This window comes from Centroberyx gerrardi, chromosome 17 (assembly GCF_048128805.1).
Source record: "Centroberyx gerrardi isolate f3 chromosome 17, fCenGer3.hap1.cur.20231027, whole genome shotgun sequence".
In the NCBI taxonomy this organism is placed as follows: domain Eukaryota; kingdom Metazoa; phylum Chordata; class Actinopteri; order Beryciformes; family Berycidae; genus Centroberyx; species Centroberyx gerrardi.
The window spans coordinates 23,321,879-23,342,966 of record NC_136013.1 but is presented as its reverse complement, the minus strand read 5'-3'; the positions used below and the strand labels follow the sequence as shown (position 1 = coordinate 23,342,966).

At 40.9% G+C, this 21,088-nt stretch overlaps 1 protein-coding gene across 29 annotated transcripts in view; it reads right to left on the bottom strand.

The window, feature by feature from the left end:
* The window catches only part of nrxn3a (neurexin 3a), a 353,072-nt gene that overhangs the window by 270,066 nt on the left and 61,918 nt on the right, over nucleotides 1-21,088 (bottom strand). Inside the window, exon 3 of one of the 29 annotated variants that reach the window (XM_071914345.2) lies at nucleotides 18,387-18,398. The exons of the other annotated variants lie outside the window; for them this stretch is intronic. Coding sequence (XP_071770446.1) covers nucleotides 18,387-18,398 — 12 coding nt within the window. The remainder of the gene's footprint in view (nucleotides 1-18,386; nucleotides 18,399-21,088) is intronic. 29 annotated transcript variants of the gene reach the window in all.

Here is a 21,088-nt window from a genome sequence, read left to right as displayed (position 1 = left end):
TCAAATTTAAAGATACTGAATATCAGCACAAAATAGGCCTATTGGCTGTCAGCATCTTCAATACCAAAATATCAGTACTGGTATCCATATTAGTATCAGGCTTCAAAAACAATGTGTGATGAAAATATGGCTTCAATCAAATGATAAACTGGACAAAAGTCACGGGCTAACACAAAATTAGCCATAACTAATCAACTGCTCAATCATGTCCAATCATCACAAAACTTGTCTATGTGTGTCTGTCTATCTACCTTGTCAACCTTCCATTATGTTTTGTCTGTCTGTCTTTTCAAAGTGTGTTTGGACCTCTCAATCGCCGTTTGCAGCTATATTTTCCTTTATTTGTTGGCACAAAAATTGTCAAATATAAAGATATTGGCAGCTTCAGTCAAAAAATATCGGTGTCAGTATTGGCCCTAAAAAACCCAGTTATTATATCAGACAAGATGTGACTTTGTCTTGGTCGGTCAAAAGTAAGGTAACGTTGAGTACCATTCCATTCACAAGCTATCTCAGAAACCAGACCTCACCAAAACTCCCTTGGGAGAGCTTCCATACTCCTAAGACAACACCCTGATATCTTATCTCACTGTTGGCATGACAACCTGACATTGCAGATAGCCCTACCTCCCAAAAACACCTCCAATGATAGGGCAATGATCAATTATTAATTAACGTGAGCGCTTTTTTCAACAAAGGGCCCATCCAGACCCTTTTCCACCCAGCTTCTTAATACGTAATGAGATGGGGAACCCACACTTAGCGAATAATTTTTGGATGTGGGTGTAGGCAGATGAATAGAGTGTGTGTGTGTGTGTGTGTGTGTGTGTGTGTGTGTGTGTGGGTGAGTACTATCTCTGTGGTAACATATCCAATATGGGAGATGGAAAAGTTTTGAACGAAAGGAGATCCTCAGATTTTATGCAGGAAAGGAAGAGGGATGCTACAGAAGAGCTATACTCTAGCTTCACAAGCAGTGTCATGGGTGTTTACTGCATCTAAAGGTTTGGTATCCATGCTTGACAGATGTGTCCCCAGTGATTTTAGTACTCAAAGGAAATATTCAATATAATATTCAATTATAACTGGTGTACAAAAAGTTGATGCTGGCCAAAAAAGGACATACCACCACTATTGAGTACGTCCAACAGCTATGGCACCTCCTTAGTTCAAAGTAAAGTTTTCCAATTTTGTTTCATCTACCTTAGGAGCTGGCAAAGTCAAACTACATCTTGTCTGCGACGTCTTTACCCCAAGGTGAGCGAGCATCCCTGCCTCTCTCTCCATTTATGGCCCACCGCCAGGGCAAACAAGCCTTATCGGTGTGCATGGATAATGCGTAAACCCCTGGGACGCCGAGAGGAACCACGCTAGTTCACTCATGAGGAAACACACCTGCAGGGGCGAGAACAGACCCGCCAGAATAAGAACATCGTCCCGTTTCAGATGGCAGACAGACAAGCAAGTGTAAAAGACAAGCAGAGGAAAGGCAGAATGCAACTAGAAAAACAAATCAACATTGGCAGGTTTTAAAATGTATTTTGCTATGTAATCACCTAAATCATTTTGTGAGAAAGCGTGTTTTTGGAATTGAAATCAGCTAACAGTAAAATCACTGTCATTACTGCCACTGTCTTTTACAATTTGTTGAGTGGTGATATACAGCAACAAGTTCAATACTTGATTACAGTCACCCAGAGAAGTAGCCATAGCAATTTTGCTGAAATATGGAATGGTAATGAGTGGAAAATGAATGAAACTTCTTTATGACTGAAATGAGGACGAAGTGAGGAGATTGTTATCGGGCCATAATGGTTTTAATGGCGTCCGTAAGCCATTCCATTCCAAGCCTCCATTTGATGGATGAGCCTGGATAAGTCATGCTAGGGGTCATCCATAAAAGTGTCAGAAGGAGAGAGATGGCAGAAGGGAAAGTTATGGCCCCAGTAAATCTCCCTTATGTTTGGAAGGCAACGGGACGCCACACGCCCTGGGTGGCAAAGTATCGAAACCGGCTCTCCCTTTTTTTCAACTTCTCAATAGGGCCTTCCATAAACTATGACGTAGTTTGTCCTCTAGTTGGAGTTTTATTTTATTTTTAACAAAATCACAAGCAGAATATACTGAAAGTCTCTGCATTTTGATAGGCACTCAAAAGAGTTATGGAAACCTTAAACATGAGAGATAGCCAGTTTTTGTCAACTTTATTTTCCCTTTGTCGACTGACTTCTCTATATTGGCCAAAGTCTCTTGATCTTGCCAATATGCGCTATTTGAAAGACTCCCTTTCGAAATCTACAATATCACCTCAAATTACTGCAAAATCCACATTGCACAAACACAGACACATCTGAAACACCAAAGCTGTTTCAACTCTGACAACTTTAAGTGACTGTTGAGCCTATGGCTATGATAAATGACTGTAAAAGCACTGATGAATGAATAATATGGATTGTTTTGTATGAATCATTAATGCTACGACAGGCCTCAGTGGCACCGGGGTAATGGTTATAGTCCAAATATGAATCAGCAATGAATAAGTCATTGGCTCATACATAATTGAGTGGCATAATGATTTATGATGTGCAGATTTTCTTCCAAATTTCTGCATGGCTGACCACGATGAATCAGTGTCTGGAGTTAGAAGGGCAAGGATGGTGAGTGGAGAGAGTTTTTGTGTCTCTCATGTGCATTAAGTACAGTAAAGCCCTGGTCACAGCTATACAGTGAGGAGAACAGAGATCTGGGATTAAATGAGGCAACTTATACACCACTGGCAACCTATACATCACCTGTGTCATCACCTTGCGTAAAAACGTCATCAATGACCGTGGGTAGAAACGTCATTACCATGGGTAGAAACAGCATTACCATGGATAGAAACGTCATCACTACGGGTAGAAACATCATTGTTGTGGGTTGAAATGTCATCATTATGGGTAGACACCTCATCATTATGGGTAAAAACCTCATCACTATGGGTAAAAATGTCATCATTATGGATAGAAATGTCATCATCACGGGTAGAAACGTCATCATTAAGGGTAGAAATGTCATTAGAAACCTAATCACCATAGATATAAATGTCATCACCACAGGTAGAAACGTCACCACCACAGGTAGAAACATTACCACCACTGGTAAAAATGTCATCATTTTGGGTAGAAACGTCATCACCACCGGTAGAAACGTCATCACCATGGGTAGAAACATTATCACCAAGAGTAGAACATCATCACCAAGGGTAGGATCGTCAATATGGGTAGAAATGTCATCACCACAGGTAGAAACGTCAACACCATGGGTAAAAACGTCATCATTATGGGTGGAAGTGTCATCAGTATGGGTATGAACCTTATCACCTTGCATAGAAACATCATTACCGCAGGTAGAAACGTTATCACCGCAGATAGAAACGTCATCACCGCAGGTAGAAACATTGTCACCACGAGTAGAAACATCATCACCAAGGGTAGAATCGTCAATATCAGTAGAAACATCATCACCGCGATTAGAAACGTCATCACCACAGGTAGAAATGTCATTATCATGGGTAGTAATGCTATCACCGCGGGAAGAAACGTCATCACCATGGGCAGAAACATCATTACCAGGGGTAGAATTGTCAATATGGGTAGCAACTACATCACCATGACTAGAAACACCATCACCATGGGAAATGTCATCGCCGTGGGTAAAAATGTCATCAATAAATCTCAGCACCTACAACCAGTGCTTAATTTGTGCCAGATCCTGTTCCGGCAGGATCCGGCACCTTGCGGTTTTGGACTACCTGCATTCCGGTACCTATTTGCATGGACCCGGCACCTCTGGTGGCATGAAAGGTATTTTTTTGTCTGCCATGTAATAATCCCAATAGTTGACTCTTCTTTCCTTTCCCCTCCCTTCCAAAAACCTAATTGGCTAATTTCCATATGAAGACAGGTGATTACCCTATTAGAAAGTAGCAACAAGCGCATAGTAATCACGTCACGTATGAGTGAGCTGCTCTGCAGAGTATGTTATGGTAAACTTCAGACAGCGTCATGGCTAAAAGATAGTTGAATTTGCTGTCCTTTATATGTCCGCTGTGTGGACTATTTTGGAAAATTAGACAAGGTAAGCATGGTTGTTTTTGTTTGTAAATGTGTTACAGTTCTCTGCTGGGACAATAACATCAATAACAACATCAAATTATTTGGAGTGCAGACTAAGTCCCACAGTTAAATATGTGGACAATTGCGCATGTTATGTTGAGTGTCCAAAAATAATTGGTAATATAATTGGCTGACGTGAAGGGCTGTAAGCCCCACATCACTGTGGGCATTTCAAAACCAGAGTGGTCCAGCTGAGTGTCGCATTTAGGCCGACTTCTGCTGCATGGCATGACCATGACACCTTTTATTGCTGTAATTTCATTAATCGCTGACATTGTTTCCTACGTTCAAAATAGATATCCTATGAAAGTATTTGTGTTGAAAATTGATGCTTAACTACTCGAGCCAGAATTTGTCTGGTAAATGGTTGAAGCCATTACAGTTTCCTTGATGTGTTTATGTATGATTAGGATGTCTCATAGCCAAGTAGCCTATGTGGGCATGTTTATGTGGTGAACAGTGCAGTTATATCTTTAGTCTACTACTTGAAGGGCAGGTTTGTAAAAACCCATCGTTTTGGAGCATGAGCATTATGTAGCCTATGCAATAATCAAATATTGTTATAGGTCCCCAGTAGTCGGAGCTCTAAGGTCATAAAGTTGGTCATTTAGTAATGTTTAGGCTGTTAGGTCTACAGTAAGCTATATGGCTGTACTGAGCACCACTGTGCCTCAATGCACTTGTTGTCTTGATATGTTGCGGAACCTTTTCCCTCCACACCGACTCGCAGGAACACCGACCCCTTCGTGTTCCGGGACCTCATAATTTAAAAATTAAGCACTGCCTACAACCCTATCAATCCCCCCAGATGCATTATGGACATTTTGTGCTGTGGGGCAGGAAAACCTTACTTACTTCCCCTTTAATACCAGATGCAAATGAAGTCTTACAAGTTGGCCATCATAGGGGAAAAAATGTCACCAACTTTGGTTGTAGAGCTCAGTCTCAAAACTCCTCCATCTATTGATGTGCCTCCGAGCACTTTATCTCATCCACCCGTCTGTCTCTATTCTTCTGTCTTTCTCTCTCTATCCTAATTGCAGTTCCTGCCACTTTTTCCTCTCGTTGTGGCTCAGTGCCTCGCTCCTCTGTCTTTTTTTGTGACCATTAACTCTCTTTCCATCTTTCTCTGGGCCTCTTTCCCTTCATCGGCCTGTCTACCTGTCACTCTACTCCACCTCTCCAGCCACCTCTTCATCTTCATCCATCCACTCACTCCCTCCATCGCCATCCCTCTCAAAACAGAGCGAAAAGTTGGGACCACAGAGAAAACATTTATGCATCATCAGTATATGTTGAGGAATGTGTATGTGCATGTGTGATACCTTCCCACTTTCTCGTGGTAGGAGTTCGTTACTGTCCACCAGAGTACTTTGTGGTGAGAGAGGGTGGAAACACTCAATCTCTGCATAGTGTAAAAGGCTTTTTGTATGATGACAATAAGCTGTATACACCTCTTTCTCTCACACTCAATCTACTCTTTCTGTAGCTCACTCGTCCCCAAGCAAACGCCTCCCAATTCATCCTAAAGTACAAGCAATCGTTGCTATTTCTGTCCACTTTGAGGACAGCTAAATGCGAATCAAAAGTAACCAATAGTGACGAACGATAGCAGCGCAACAAAAATATTCCCTATTATTCCTTCTGTTCTCTCCTGAGCACCTGAAAAGACAACCGAACAAGCCTGTCTTTCGCACTGCTCCGATGGTTGATTACGAATATTCAGTTCAAGGAGAGCCAATGTTCAACTCACAAAGGGCATGACTCATTTATTCGAGGAAAAAACAGCATCACTCATGAATTCCACAGCATCTTGGCAGAGCTGGGTGATTATTTTTAGAGCTCATTTTAATTGTTCAGAATTCAAAAAGGTTGAATCTAACAAATCAGAGGGGTGCGGATGGGTGTTTTGTGACCGCAATGATTGGACTGAGGTCATGAACACACTGAAAGTGGTGGGCGGGGAGCAAGTCCAAAAGTACAAACATGAGTGCTTTGAGCTAAGGCTAAGGTTCAAATGATGTGGGTTTCTGAAGGCTGATACCAATGCCGACACCTTCGGACTGAAGCTGCCAATAGCTGATATTTTGTGCTAATATTCAGTGTCTTTAAATTTGACCATTTTCATACTAAATTATTACAAATATTCAGTGGAACATCATCAAAACAATCTTCTCTTTTATGTGTCTAGCATCGGGAGACACTTTTCCATGTTCACAGATGCAGACAGAACTGAAGGCTGATAACTGATACCAATATTGATATTTTGGCATTGAAGCTGCTGATAGCCGATATTTTGTGCCGATATTAAATATCTTTAAATTAGCCTGGCAAAAAATGACACAAATTCAGTGTTTCCTCCAGAGTTTTATTCTTGTCAGGGTGGAAAAGCCTCTGAAACTTAGAATTTAGACCATAGGATACAAACGCTCCACTGAAAGCCATATTAATGAAATTATTTTAGGGTTAGCAGCTCCTCAAGGCACGCAAGGTGATTCAGACATCTGATATAAAAATAATAGTATTAAAAATTTAAAATATTGACTAGCTGTGGTCAGGGAGGAACCTCCATCATATCAGAGGTGGATGACTCCAACATTGGCAAATCAGTATATCGGTCTAACCTTAGCTAGGACGTCAAACGCATGCAGGTGCTCTCTCTCTCTCACACACACACACACACGCACACACTAGACGGAGGCGTGATCTGGCCTCAGCTCAGGTGAGAGCTTTCAGGAATTCCTGAGTGGACCATCTGTTGGCCTTATCCAACGGAGAGATAGAGAGAGAATAATCCCATTCATAGTCAACTGAACAACTCCACTACAATGTCTCTCTCTCTCTCTCTCTCTCTCTCTCTCTCTCTCTCTCTCCCCCCTGGCTCACCTGACAGGGACGGTGTATAGGAGGAAAACAGATTGCTTAGCAAAAGGGGAAATTATTCATGCACTCGCCTGTATTGTTAATCAGAAGAAAAGTGTTATTCAGCGAGCTCCGAGAAAACATTAGTTAACATGCAGAGGGAAGAGAAGGAGAGAGAGAATGAGCGAAACACTATCTCGGGTTCTGTTGAATATGAATGGGAATGCTGGTTTTTCTCTTTCTCTGCGGGTAGGGAGAGAAAATTAGAGCTGAGTGAGACACAGAGAAAAGGGGGGGGGGGGGGGTAAGCAAAGAAAAACAGATTTAACAGGCGATACGGTATTTCCCATGTACGCCTTCAACTGCACACTACTGGCGTATCGAATGGAGCCGCTCGCCCACACCAGCGAAGAAGAGGGCTTGAGCAAAAGCCATAATATATGAAGCAGACACACTACACAAGGCACAAAATGGCAGCCTTTTTCATCCACATCAAGCTCCCTGGATTGGGGTTCGACCGGTATGGGTTTTTGAAGGCTGATACGATGCCGATGTTTTTGGATTGCACCTGCCAATAGAAAATATTTTGTGCCGGTATTCAATGTCTTTAAATTTGACTATTTTCATGCCAAAGAAATTCCCAAAAAATTCCAAGCATTCAGAGTTTCCCCCAGGATTTTATTGTTATCAGGATGGAAAAGCCTCTGAAATAGCATTTAGACCAGCAATGGAATCAAAATGTGGCATCAGAATCAGTTTAGTTTAAGAGCTTCTTATAGACAGTACTAGTAGTGGAGTAGTGTATTGATCAGTTTTATACAAAATATACAATCAATCAACCTGCATCATATCCATCGTATCAGATGACACTGACTGAACCAGATCTCATTTTTAATAAAAGTCCAGTATCGGAAAACACATATATCGGTCTGACCCTGCTCTCGATGTCATACTACACAACTCTGTAAAATGGGAAAAAAAAAGTTAAGTATGCGGAGGTATGGTGCGATCATCGTCAAAGAAAGAGAACGGGAAAAAAACATAAACGGCGGTGAGGATTATCCGTTTACGGCCCCACTGAGTCTGCTCTCTCTCTCTCTCTCTCTCTCTCTCTCTCTCTCTCTCTCCCTCTCTCTCTCTCTCTCTCTCTCTCTCTCCTCAGATGAAAATTGTTATTCCATTTTGTCAAAGCTGCGGGTGACTGTTTCGAAGCCATCGCCAAGCAGCCATCCAGTGGAAGCAATTTCATAGCCAGCTAATTTAAATTTGCCAGCTCCTTTTTGATCTTCTGGCATTAGCAGTATTTCATTAATTCCCTCATCTTTTCAATTACAGGTTCACTACTACAAGAAAGGTGGTGGGTGAGAAAGGGGAGGGGGGGGGGGGGGTTGAAGAGTATTACACAAACACGTGATAAATCTGTTAAGTATTACCATTGATGTAGTGTGGAATGTGATCACGGTAAGGCAAACAACCACCAATATGAACCAAGATCAATTCTGTTTCCAGAAAACCAATCATTTATGCTTTTCTTCCCTTAAACTACCCTATCATCATATAACTTGCATCGGTTTGATGCTACTTACTCTTCTGTACACTATGAATTTTTGTCATCAAGATTTATATGGGTTGAAAAAGGTGGTTAAACTCTATTCCTCAAAACGTATTGTGTCAAGTGTGGCTATGAGCATTTGACAATGAAATTCATACAATGGGAATTCATACAATTGTTTGGGAATTGTTTGGGAATTGTTACTACTGAAATGTCAGAATTGAGAAGTTGAGTGTTATGCAGGTACAAACAGTACACCTATGTTTTGGAAAATACCCACCAGTCAATAGTAGGGTTAGACTGATGCATCAGATCAACCAACTACTGTTCATGCAATTGTGATGGAGACTTGTACATGGGAGAGACGGCAGGTATGATATTCATTGTGGACAGATATTTTGCAGAACAGATACATTTCAGAACATCTAAAGCCACTTTGAACCAGTCAAGCCAGGCCTACATCAGTATTTATTCAACAGATGAGGTTTCCATCGCATTATTTCTTTACCGACAAAAAAAAGGTTTCTATGTCTAGCGAGTGTAAAAACTATTTTGGCAATACAGAAGAAGTTTTATCAAATTCTGCCATTTCTTTTCTAATCTGTTGCAATTCAAGACATCCCAATTTGCAAAAACATTACTTGTGTCTTCCACCTCTGATATGATGGATATGATGCAGTTTGACTGACTACATATTTATTGAAAAATTGATCAATACTTCACTGGTTGCCTATGGGAAGCCCTTAACCTGAATTGATTCTAATGAAACATTTTGATCAGATTCCTCACACGTATGCATGAATATGTTCATTCCAAAAATATCAGTATCAGCCTTTAACCAACCCATATCCGTCACATCATAGTCAGCAGTATATCCACCGCCTCAGCTACTACAACAGCTGACTTATGAATGTACCACAAAACAGTAACCAAGGGAAAAATGTAGCTTCAGTGCAGCAAAATGCAGCATTGTATTGGATGATCTTGATGTAGATCAATACGGAGCAATCATGTAGCCAGCATTCTCCCTCTGCTTGTGGGTGCGCACACATACACACACACACACACACACACACAGGCGTGGACAGACACCAAAGGACTTATTACACGCCCCAGTGAGTGCATTATGATTCCACACCTACTACATGATGGCCTCTGGTGCTCAGATGGCAAGGAAAAAAGAGAAGCAGGCGATGTTGAAGATTACTGCCAACGCTAAATTAAGCCGGTGATGCCGACAAATATATAAATATACAGGGAATGAAATGACAGCATTGGTTTCGAATGCAGGTGCGATGCCAGTTCTGGGGATTTTTGCAAACTGGGTACGAGTGTGTGTATGTGTCTGCACGAGATCATAAATTATGTGATCTCTCTCTCTCACACACACACATGCAATCACTTTCTCGTTTTTATTTTATTTTGATTTCAATTTCAACAGACTCCGTTCAGAAGTTTTTAATTTTTTTTCCAGAAATGCACACTTGTATTTTTTATTTCGTGAAAATTAAATTGCATGTTTTTTTTTTGTATTTCTGCGGGTCGGGGCGGTGAACGACGTGTCCCATACGATCCTCTACTGTATATGATCTAGTATGATGCTCTGCAGCGGAGACCCCGCAGTACTGTTATGACCAGCTGTAATTCACTATAATGGGCTATCCACCTCGCAAAATAGGCAGATGGAAGACAGAGAAGAGAGAGACCCCCCTTCTGCATTGAAAAGACAGTCATTTGAGGGGGAGTCTGGTTGCTGGAGTGTGGTTGGTGGAGGCTGGTTGAAGGAGAGAGAGAGAGACACAGAGGGAGAAGAGAAGGGGATGATGGGAGGAAGCAAGCCAAGATGGCAGGGGGTGGAGGGGCTTGCGGGGAGGGGGTGGGGGTGCGGGGGGTTCGGTCCAATGAGGCGGAAGCGAGATAACCATCAGTAATTTCAGCGCGCCGGCGGATTTCCATTTGTTCGGTGGCTTGACCAATGGAGCGTTGGGATGTCGGCGGCGAACGGCTATGCGGAATTGAAACAGGGGCGAGGGGAGAGGGGCGAGGGGGGGTTTGGGGGCGGTGTCGGGCTCAAAAGGGTTGGGTGGGAGGAAAGGGAAGAGCCAATAATGCATTAGCGAAAGGAAGAAGAAGAGGAAGAGGGTGGGGTGGAATTACCGGCAGCCATTTTGACGGCGCCCAGAGAGCGAAGGGGGCTGAGCTGCTTCGTTCTCGGGGCTATAGATATAGATAGCACTGTGTGCACACACACACACACACACACACGGGTAAAGAATGATAAGCCAAGTGTGTGACTGGTGTTTCAATGCAGGGTCACTGATAGATAGCGATACATTCCCAAGGGGCGTAGTGTTGAGAGAATTCACCCACTGATACTGGAGGTCAGTGGTTCTGGAGTCCTTGAGGGGTTTCCAGGGATCCTTGAGGGGGTTCCAGGTGTCTTTGAGGGGCTTCCAGGGGTCCTTGAGGGGGTTTTAGGGGTTCTTGAGGGGGTTCCAGGTGTCTTTGAGGGGGTTCCAGGGGTCCTTGAGGTGGTTCCAGGGGTCCTTGAGGTGGTTCCAAGGGTCCTTGAGGGGTTCCCAGGTGTCTTTGAGGAGGTTCCAGGGGTCGCTGAGGGGGTTCTAGGGGTCCATGATGGGGTTCCAGGGGTCTATGAGGTGGTTCCAGGGGTCCTTGAAGGGGTTCCAGGAATCCTTGAGGTGGTTCCAGGGATCTATGAGGGGGTTCCAGGGGTTCTTGAGGGGTTCCCAGGTGTCTTTGAGGGGATTCCAGGGGTCCTTGAGGGGGTTCCAGGGTGTCTCCAGTAAAACGAGGAATACTTAAATTTCACCAGAATTTAATTCACTATAAATTATTGCAGTTAGAGAATATATAAGAATAATCCTCAATTTCCAAATTATCTTCTCATGAACAGCGTAGACAGTTCTACAATTCCATGCTAAATCAACAACAAATACTGGACACATTTAAACTCGCACTTTATCTCCTGTGTAACCCATTCCTGAATAATTTCACCCACTATAAAATCAACCTATGATGTTTGTACATTTGTAACAAGAAGCCACAATATAATTTTTCCAATTCAGAATTCCTTCCAGTTAATATTGAAATACTGAGTGGGCTATAATTACCCAAAAACACCCTACGGTATCAACTACACTACTTACACATCCAAGGCCTATTTCTCCTTATAGGTTGTGTGTGTGTGTGTGTGTGTGTGTGTGTGTGTGTGTGTGTGTGTGTGTGTGTGTGCATGCATATGAGGCATCCGTGCAAGTGTGTACGTTCACGTGCGCACGTCTTGCCATGCATGCTTTTCACGGGGTTTATATGCAAACGCAAAGAAGAGGATGTCCCCCACCCACCCATAACTCCCTGAAGCATGACAGCAAGGTTGGCTTCGTCCCCAGGGGCTTTTCATTTACTCCCCGACATAATGCCACCCCTCCACACACACACACACACACATACACACACACACACGCACACACACACACACACCCCTCCTTATTGGCTATTATCTGGGCTGTCGGCGCCCGTGTTGATACCTAATGAAGGGCCACAGTTGCCATTTCTCAGCTGACTACGGTCGCCATGGTTACGGGAGAGTGGAGGAGGAGGAGGAGGAGGAGGGATGGGAGGAGGAGGGAACGAATGTATTTAAAAGAGAGGAGAGGGAAATCGCTGATGGAGAAAATAACAGTTGGGAGGGGGGGAGGGATTGGGGGCTGACCGGTGGTGAAATCACATTCGATCTAGTTGTTTTTACAGCAAGTTGGAGAAAACAAGCGAGGCGAATTTCATTAAGTGATTACATTTTAATAAAGACTGGGAAAATGGCCGAGGACGATCGGGGGAAAGATGCAAAAATCAACCGGCCTAATTCACAAACATTGTCTTGCTGGGAAAATAATTCCTCATCAGCATTTTTGCAAAGCTCGGAGCCTGCCTGGATTAATGCGAATAGCAACGGCTTCGACCAAAAAAATATCATTTGTGACACTTTGTGCTGAGCTCAGGAAACACCGACAGATACTGAAGTTTCAGAGAGACCTTAACAAGAGATTTAGCATCAAATGTTACAATACGAGTATTTGATAAATGTCTTAAAAACAACCAGGCCATCAGGAATCAATAAAATGTATCACATAATTAATGGAACAATGACACTTGTGCGTTGTAATGCATGACCAGCAGATTCTAAGTCTGTTAGAAGCATAGATGAACTTTTCTTACAATGAAATCATCAGGCAAACATCACAGTATATCAGTTTAATAACACGTCATTAACTATACAGTCACCCCATAAAGTATTCAACCCCCTGCAGTTTTGTGCTTTGTGTTTATTATATCGTGCTCTGATTATAACAATTACCATACAATCACAATGTGGTTATAGTGCACTTCTGAGGCCTTGCGATGCCTTTTGAGCAGCACATAAGCAACTAAGGAAGGAAGGAAGGAAGGAGGGAGGGAGGGAGGGAGGGAAGGTAGGTAGATAAGTCTTTCTTTCCCTTCTTTTCATGTGCGTCAATTGGGTAAGGTGTGGCACTCACCGTACTTCAGCCTAAGCGAGCCCAAATTTGATCTTGTAGTTTTATCATTTTAATGGAGAGCAAAGATCAAGCAAAAAATGTCAGAAATCTATTTGGAAGCCATATTAAAAAATAGATCACATAAGGGAGCATTCTGGCGTAAAGTTCTGTCTAAGATGATAGTTTGGTGACCTACGTCTAATAATTAATCACACTGACCAAATGATAATATCTGGTCAGCCATCAGTCATTGCTCCACGTTGTCCACATAAATTTAGACTATTTATATACGGTGGTTTACATGTTTTGGTGACACATGATATTAGATGCAGGGTTTTTACCATAGCAAAGGGTTTCGTGAATATACGCCCCTGCTGTTTTATCCCTTTTACATGATAACACATCTATACATTTGAACCCCCCCTTATCCCTTTTTTCACCAATTATTTTAGGTTGTTTATTTGTTTCTTTGTTTCTTTCTTTCTTTCTTTCTTTCTTTCTTTCTTTCTTTCTTTCTTTCTTTATCTTCCTAACAACACATATTTATATTTGTGTAGTACAAGATGACACATTACACACTATACATTTGAAACCCCCCCATCCCTTTTTTCACCCATTACTTTATGTTGTTTATTTGTTTGTTTGTTTGTTTGATTCTATATTTCTTTCTTTCTTTCTTTCTTTCTTTCTTTCTTTCTTTCTTTCTCTTTCTTTTTCTAACAACACATATTTACAGCATATTTGTGTAGTACAAGATGACACATCTATACATTTGAACCCTCCCTTTATCCCTTTTTTCACCCATTACTTTATGTTGTTTATTTGTTTGTTTGTTTGATTTGTTCTTTCTTTCTTTCTTTCTTTCTTTCTTTCTTTCTTTCTCTTCCTAACATCACAAATTTATATTTGTGTAGTACAAGATGACACATCTACAAATTTGCCCCCCCCCAGCTCCCCTTCCAATGCCAGTCACCATTTCCCTCTGATTTGTAATCAAGCCTGTCTGATAGACGGCCTGTCCTTTACTCCAAGGACATAATTGCGTTTGGAGAGGGACAGATCATGCAAGGGCCAGATTAATCAGGACACTAAACTCATTTCTGACAGACGATCGCAAGGTGGGGGCAGTAATTCCACACAATGTCTGCCAGCTAGAGTGTACCGTCTCACACAATGAGATGTGGCAGGGCTAATGCGGCGTTCACATTCTGGCCTAATAAAACGCCACACCAGTCGGCAGGGTGGGATGGCAAACTGCCTTCTCCTTTGATAAACAAGAGGTTCGACCATTATACGATGCAATAAAAGATGATCTATTAAATACCATTGTGAGATTTCACAATGTTTACTAGGTTATATTGTTCATTTCTGAACAATATAAATGAATCAGTTACATATAGTACTAGGCAAAAGTCTTAGGCACATGTAAATACCGGAAAATAAGGAAATGAAAAGTTTCTAAATATCAAAAGATTTACTATAAAGAGCAGTCTACTGACACACTAATGCAGACAACAAATACATAAACATCTAAGACAAAATGTATGTAAAAAATCTAGGGTGTCTAAGACTTTTGCACAGTACTGTATTAGTGATAATCAACACTGAAAAAAAAAGTTCTTTGGCTTTACTTCTATATAATTGAAATAAATGAATGTTTTGCTTTGGATTGACTTAATTGTAATTGATTGCATAGCGTAAAGAGTAGAAACATAATTTCTTTAACACATATTATGATTTTGTATAACTGACAACCAATGTTTCCCTGTTTTTTCAGTGAAGACAATGAAGTGAGATTCTTGTTTTTCTTGATTTTGGCGACACCTTTGGTGATCAGCAGTCATTGCTTTGGTGTGTCCACTCAATATAGGAACTGGCCTAACATAATAATAAAAACAGTATAGACTGCGGCTAATAAATGAAAGTGAAAGCTACCAGTCCAAAAGAAAAAGAGCCACATCTGTATCACTTGTCATCGTCTCATCTTGAAGTGCTTTTCGTCTTGGAAAGGCAGCGCCGATGTTCACTCTTGTTTTGGCTCGGAGACGCTCGCTTTCCTTTTAGCAGCTTTTCTTTCTCGGAGTGATTAATTTGTTTCTTTTTCCTTGGATTTTCTGTTGATGAGGTTTGAGTTTCAGTAGGTGGCGCTCTTTTCTTTGTCTGTCCAGCCATGGTGGCTATCACTAATCGTGTTTAGAGCAGCAAATGTAAAAGCTTTCATGAACTGCTTAATCACTATCGTTTGTTTTGTATTGTATGTTATCGATTGGCGATAGAGTAGCAAAACGGACATTTATTTATAAAAAAAGTTACAGATTATTACTTATTAAATATGATTCCACAAATAAATAGGAGCCTGTTGGTGAAAAGAGCTATTGTTTTGCTTTGATTTGATTGGCTCACGGTCAGAGAGAGTGTACGGTGGCCTGCAGGGACAGTTTGAGAACAGACAAAGACCAAAGACTGTATGTGTGTGTGTGATTTGAAAAGCTTGGCTCTGTCATTGGTTATGGTTATTCAAAATGTAATCCTTTACAGATTACTCATTACCTACTCCAAATTGGAATCAGTAACATAATCGATTTGAATACCTCATTAACATAATTGGTTTCAGTTATGTTTGATTATTTTGCAATCAGTGAAATATAACTATAAAAATAGATATATAAAATAGATTCTCTTCATACATGCTTCTGACAAATCCAACTTGTAATTTCCCCATTTTCTCAAAAGCATCTGCAAAAGCATCTGTAACTGTGTGTCAAAGACAATGTCAGGCATTTATGAACTCAAGTGGGTTTGATGCTTGTGATTATTGCAAAATTGCAAATTCCTGGAGGGACAGAATCCAGTTTGTAAAGAAAAGAAAATATGTGTGTGTGTGTGGGGGGGGGGGGGGGGGGGCGGTTCAGCTCTGTCGACATGACGACAGGAACTGAAAAATGTGACTTGCTTGATTTTTTCATCAAAGGGCAGCCCATGCCTCGGGCCTCGGCAATACTGCCCCCCCCACCCCCTCCAAAAAAACAAAAACAAAAGCTGTGCAAACATTTGCCTATGCTACACAGTCATCTCTCTAGGCCTGCATGTTAGAATGAAACTGAGAGAGGGAGGGAGGTAAGGAGCATGGAGGAGAATGGTAAGTGATTTTGGATCGCAGCGGGGGAGCCCATCGCTCACACACACACACACACACACACACACACACACACTGCTGCCCTCCCCGAGGCTAAGTGGCGTTAACCTCTTTCTCTCATGGGGCCCAGACAAAAGCCCCCCTAGGACCGCCAATAATCACCTCCTTCTATACCCCCCCCTCCATCCTTGCGCCATCCCTCATGTCTATGCAGGGGCAATACTGGGGGATTTCATTTCACATTTTTATTTTTTTTGCTAAGAAAAAAGAATTGCTGTAGTAAAAAAGCTTATATTACTATTAAAAAAAAAAAAATCTATTGTCTTTTGAGCAGTTTTTTGAAATTTCAATTTACTTTATTATTCCAACGGTCTCAATGCTGTTTCCAAGGCTTTTCCACCCAGACAAGAATACAGGAAGGAAACACTGAATCCTTGGAATTTTTTGTATGAAAATGGTCACATTTGAAGATACTGAATATCGGCACAAAATATCGATCTGGAAATATCGGCATCAGCCCTCAAAAACTCATAGCAGTCTAACCGTAAGGCAACTACAAGAAAAATCCATGACATCCAATCATCCAGGTCAAGTCATCCTGGGCTGTGGCTGATAAAGGAACAATACCTAATTTTATGTCAGTGTAAGACAAAGGATCTGTCAGTCAACATCATCATCATCATCATCACCATCATCATCATCACCACCATCACCGCTACCATCATCCTGTAGCATCAAGAAACACACAACCCTCAATGAAATTTACATTTAAGCCGTTTGAGCTCACCTGCTGCCAAATACATGTTGGTGTGTGTGTGTGTGTGTGTGTGTGTGTGTGTGGGGGGGGGGGGGGGATGGGTCGATTGTGTGTGTGAAAAGACTGGATGATATATGAACCCTAGGTGTGTGTGTGTGTGTGCGCGCACATGTGTGTGGAGATGAGTGAAGTGGGGAGTCACTGGTGTGTAGCGGCACACACACACTCCCACCCCACACCCCCCCCATTTCTTTTTTTTTTTCCCCCTATTCCCTTTTTTCCCCGAAAACGTGAAGCTTGATACGGTGCTTTCACTTCACTCCTCTGCATTCTCTCCTTTGCTACCTCTCTCTCTCTCTGTCAGCAGCTAAGAAAGGCGAGAACGGGAGATAGAATGAGGGGGAAAAAGGAGAAGCAAACGACAGAGAGAGAGAGTGACCCGGTCTGAGATGGACGACAAGGTGAAAAGGCAGTTCTCTGAATCCAAATAAATGAGTATGAAATGACGAAATGCTGTAAAGCAGACAAAAAGACAAAATAAGTGTAATAAGAGTGTGATCAAATGCAAAAAATCCACACAAATTGTCAGACAAAATGTAAATCGGAGAAACCTGCCACTGTAAAATGTAAAAACTTGTCATAATGTAATTATCGTTTGCTACATTAATAGGTTTTATTACATTTTACCAGTTATGTGGTAGTTATACATAGTTGATACATAGTTGCTATATTAACAGGTTTCATGACATTTTTGACCCATTTAAAGGGACATTTTATTACATTTTGACAGAATACTACATTATCTGACATTATCATTTGCTACATTAATAGGTTCTATTAAATTTTTTAAGTTATTAAATTATCTGGCAGTTAATACAAATTCTATATTAACAGGTTTTATGACATTTTCGACCGATTTTGAGAGACATTTTATAAATTTTTTTATGATACGTTACATTATCCAGCAGTTATTACATTATCAGTTGATACATGGCATCTGAAATATATCACAGTCTCTCAATTGTTGTGCAGTTTTCTGCGACCTCATGGGAAGTACGGTCCAACCTCGACTCAGCTGACGTCAGCATGCTATTGTTCTTTTTAACTGGGAGCTGTCCTTTTTTTGTCTTTTAAACGGTTGTGATTGAAATAAAGAGCTGGGAAAAGAACAAAAGAGCGGTCAGTCAAACTCTCCTGCATAAATAAAAGTGAAAATAAAATAAAGCGAGGAAAGACAGATAATGCGAAGGCAGGGGGAGGGAGGAGGGGGGAGGGATGGAGGGAGGTGAGAGGGCAGGATCTGGAGCGAGAGAGATAACGGTGCTCGCTCTCTCTACCTGTGTCTCTCTCTCTGTCTCTCTCTCTCTCTCTGTCTGTGTCTCCATACCTCTCTGTCTCTCTCTCTCTCTCTCTCTCTCTCTCTCTCTCCCGTCGAATGCGTAGTGTGGCAGAGTGACAGACCGGCCGCTAGAGATAGGGCCAGGGCCCACAACTGTAATCTGCTCTGCAAACACACACACACACACACACACACTCAAACACAACAACACACCTTATCAATAATCAAATTTACTCAGGCAAGGTGTTAATCAAAAACTGTACGCTTGGTAAACCTTCGGTATTAATCCAATAAACCGCCGTTTGAGAAAATGAGCTCAGTAGCTGTGTGTATGTGTGTGTGTATGTGTATGCACATGTTAGCATACGTGTGTGTGTGTGTGTGTGTGCCAGTATGAGGAACCCCCCTGCCACCCCCACCCCACTGCCCCTCCCATTCCCCTGCCACTCTGAACCAGTGTTTTGCTTTATTCCCATGGGTGATGACATAAAGCAAAGGAGAGATTGCTTACTTCTATATTGTTTTTTTTATCTCACAGTTTGTATAAACTATGTACTGTAAGTCCCTGTCAGACTAGAGAGTGATTCTATAGTTCTATAGTGACGTGTAACAAAAATAGGCATACATTATATTATACATTTTTATATACATTTTATATACATATTCGAGAACTTCATATCGCCTTTCGAATCGTATCGTGAGATAAGCAGATCGTCCCATCTATAACATATTCACTAATATGTTATAACCTTAATATTCACTGTATTATTGAATATTTTTCCTGTTTCCAGGTACACCTACTATTTACAGACTATTGAATGTTTAATTATTTTGTTAAAATGAAATTATACAGCTTTGTTTTTCATAATTATAATTATTATTATTATTAGAAATTGTATACCTACTTTTGAAGCACACTGTATATATGTTCTTACAAAGCATCCCTACAATTTCACACTCTTACTACTTGCCAAGCTCAAGCCATGATGATTTCAGATATTTATTTGAGAAAGAGACTGGGGTGGTGTGAAGCGTCAACTATTTTTCTTTATTTATTTTTTTTCATATTTTGGGTCTATATTCAAAATAGAAGCCTGGAACCAGATATTACATGGTACTTTTCAAATCAAAATTTCATAAGCTTTGTATACATCATTATTGAATGGAATTACATTTTTTAATTACATTTTGGGACAAATAATTTCTTCTTGAGAGTGTTTTTTTTTTTCTTTCTTTTTTCTTATTTGTTTGTTGATTTTATGGACAAACAGAGTTATATCATACCTAAGGAAGGAAGAGATGAAAAGTAGCCACAAGAATTTTGAGATTCAGAAAAAGATATTCACTTTCTGAGAAAAGAAGTGGTGCATGCTTTTATGAAATGATTGAATGGGGGGGGGGGGGGGGGAATTGTGTACATTGTTTGATGAAGAGGTGTTACAGCCTAGTATGCACGTAATCATTGTTTTGCATGTAATCTACCTGCAACCACTGAATATCATATGACAGATTAATCAAAGTGGATAGTGGGATATTGTGTGTGTCTTTCTTAATGAACAGATTGAAGGCGTAACATGTTGTGACTGGAAGGAAGGAAAAGGCCAAGTGTCAGATAAGGACTGATAATTTGTTGAAATTGCCTCAATTAGAATGTATGAATGCTTACAAAAATATCATATAAATTCCTTGAAGTAATTAATAGGATATTTCTCTTTTTTTTCTTCACTTTTTAATGTGTGTATGTCTACATGCATAAAAGGTCTTAATTTATTAATACTTGCAAAATTATTACCTTGGACACAGAAAAAAAAAATGTAAAATGAAAAACAAAACAAAAAAACCTTAGGTGAAGTTTATCATTCAATATACCTAGAATATAGAGGGGGGAACACTATGATCATGATGAATTTATCAGAAGATTGTTTTGTTTTTTACCTTTACTTTGAATGTATGCTTTAGTCTGGCTGGAACAATTGCTAGACAGAGATTTACATTGTAAGAGAAATCTAATCAGTTCTGGTTTGCAGACCTGATCAATAGGTACTAGAAAAGAAACTGAATCCATTTAACCAGTAATAAGACTAACATAGATCTGCAGTGGTCACCAAAAACCTAGTGAAGTGATGCTGACAAATGTGATGTATTGCTTCAAGGTGGAAAAAGATAACTTTATTCCAAAATGTTAAGTATCCATTTTGAAAAAAGTTAACATTCTTTCCCCAATATTTCAAAAACACAGATGATTAATGACGTTTTTTAAACCACAAAAGGGGTTGTCCCTATAACTGAAAGTTCACAGGTTCGATCCCCACAACAGCCGCAGTCGCCTATGTCTGGTTGCTATTGGGCGGCAGTAAGGGATAGGGACTGGGAGAATGATGGATGGGGAGGAGGGATACTGTTATCCTGTATCCTTTAACCATGTAACACGCCAGAGGGCTTTCAGGTAACGAAACGCACCCTCTGGCGGCCATATTAGAGGTCCTCAAATATCGGCCACAATATGAACAGCTGGTTAAATGTACAACTAGGCCGTCTCAACAGAAATGAATAGACATGACTGATTTCTGTGCTGTTTTTGACTGTTTGATTTTGTGTTTAGATAATGTCAGCTTGTTAGCAAGCTAACCTGGTCAGCTAACCATCACTGTCCTGACTAGCACACTTGCTAACGTATCTAGTATTAGTTAGCGTTAGCATGCTAACATCAATATGAGCTGCTTTGGTAAATGAGCCTGCTGGCTAGTTAG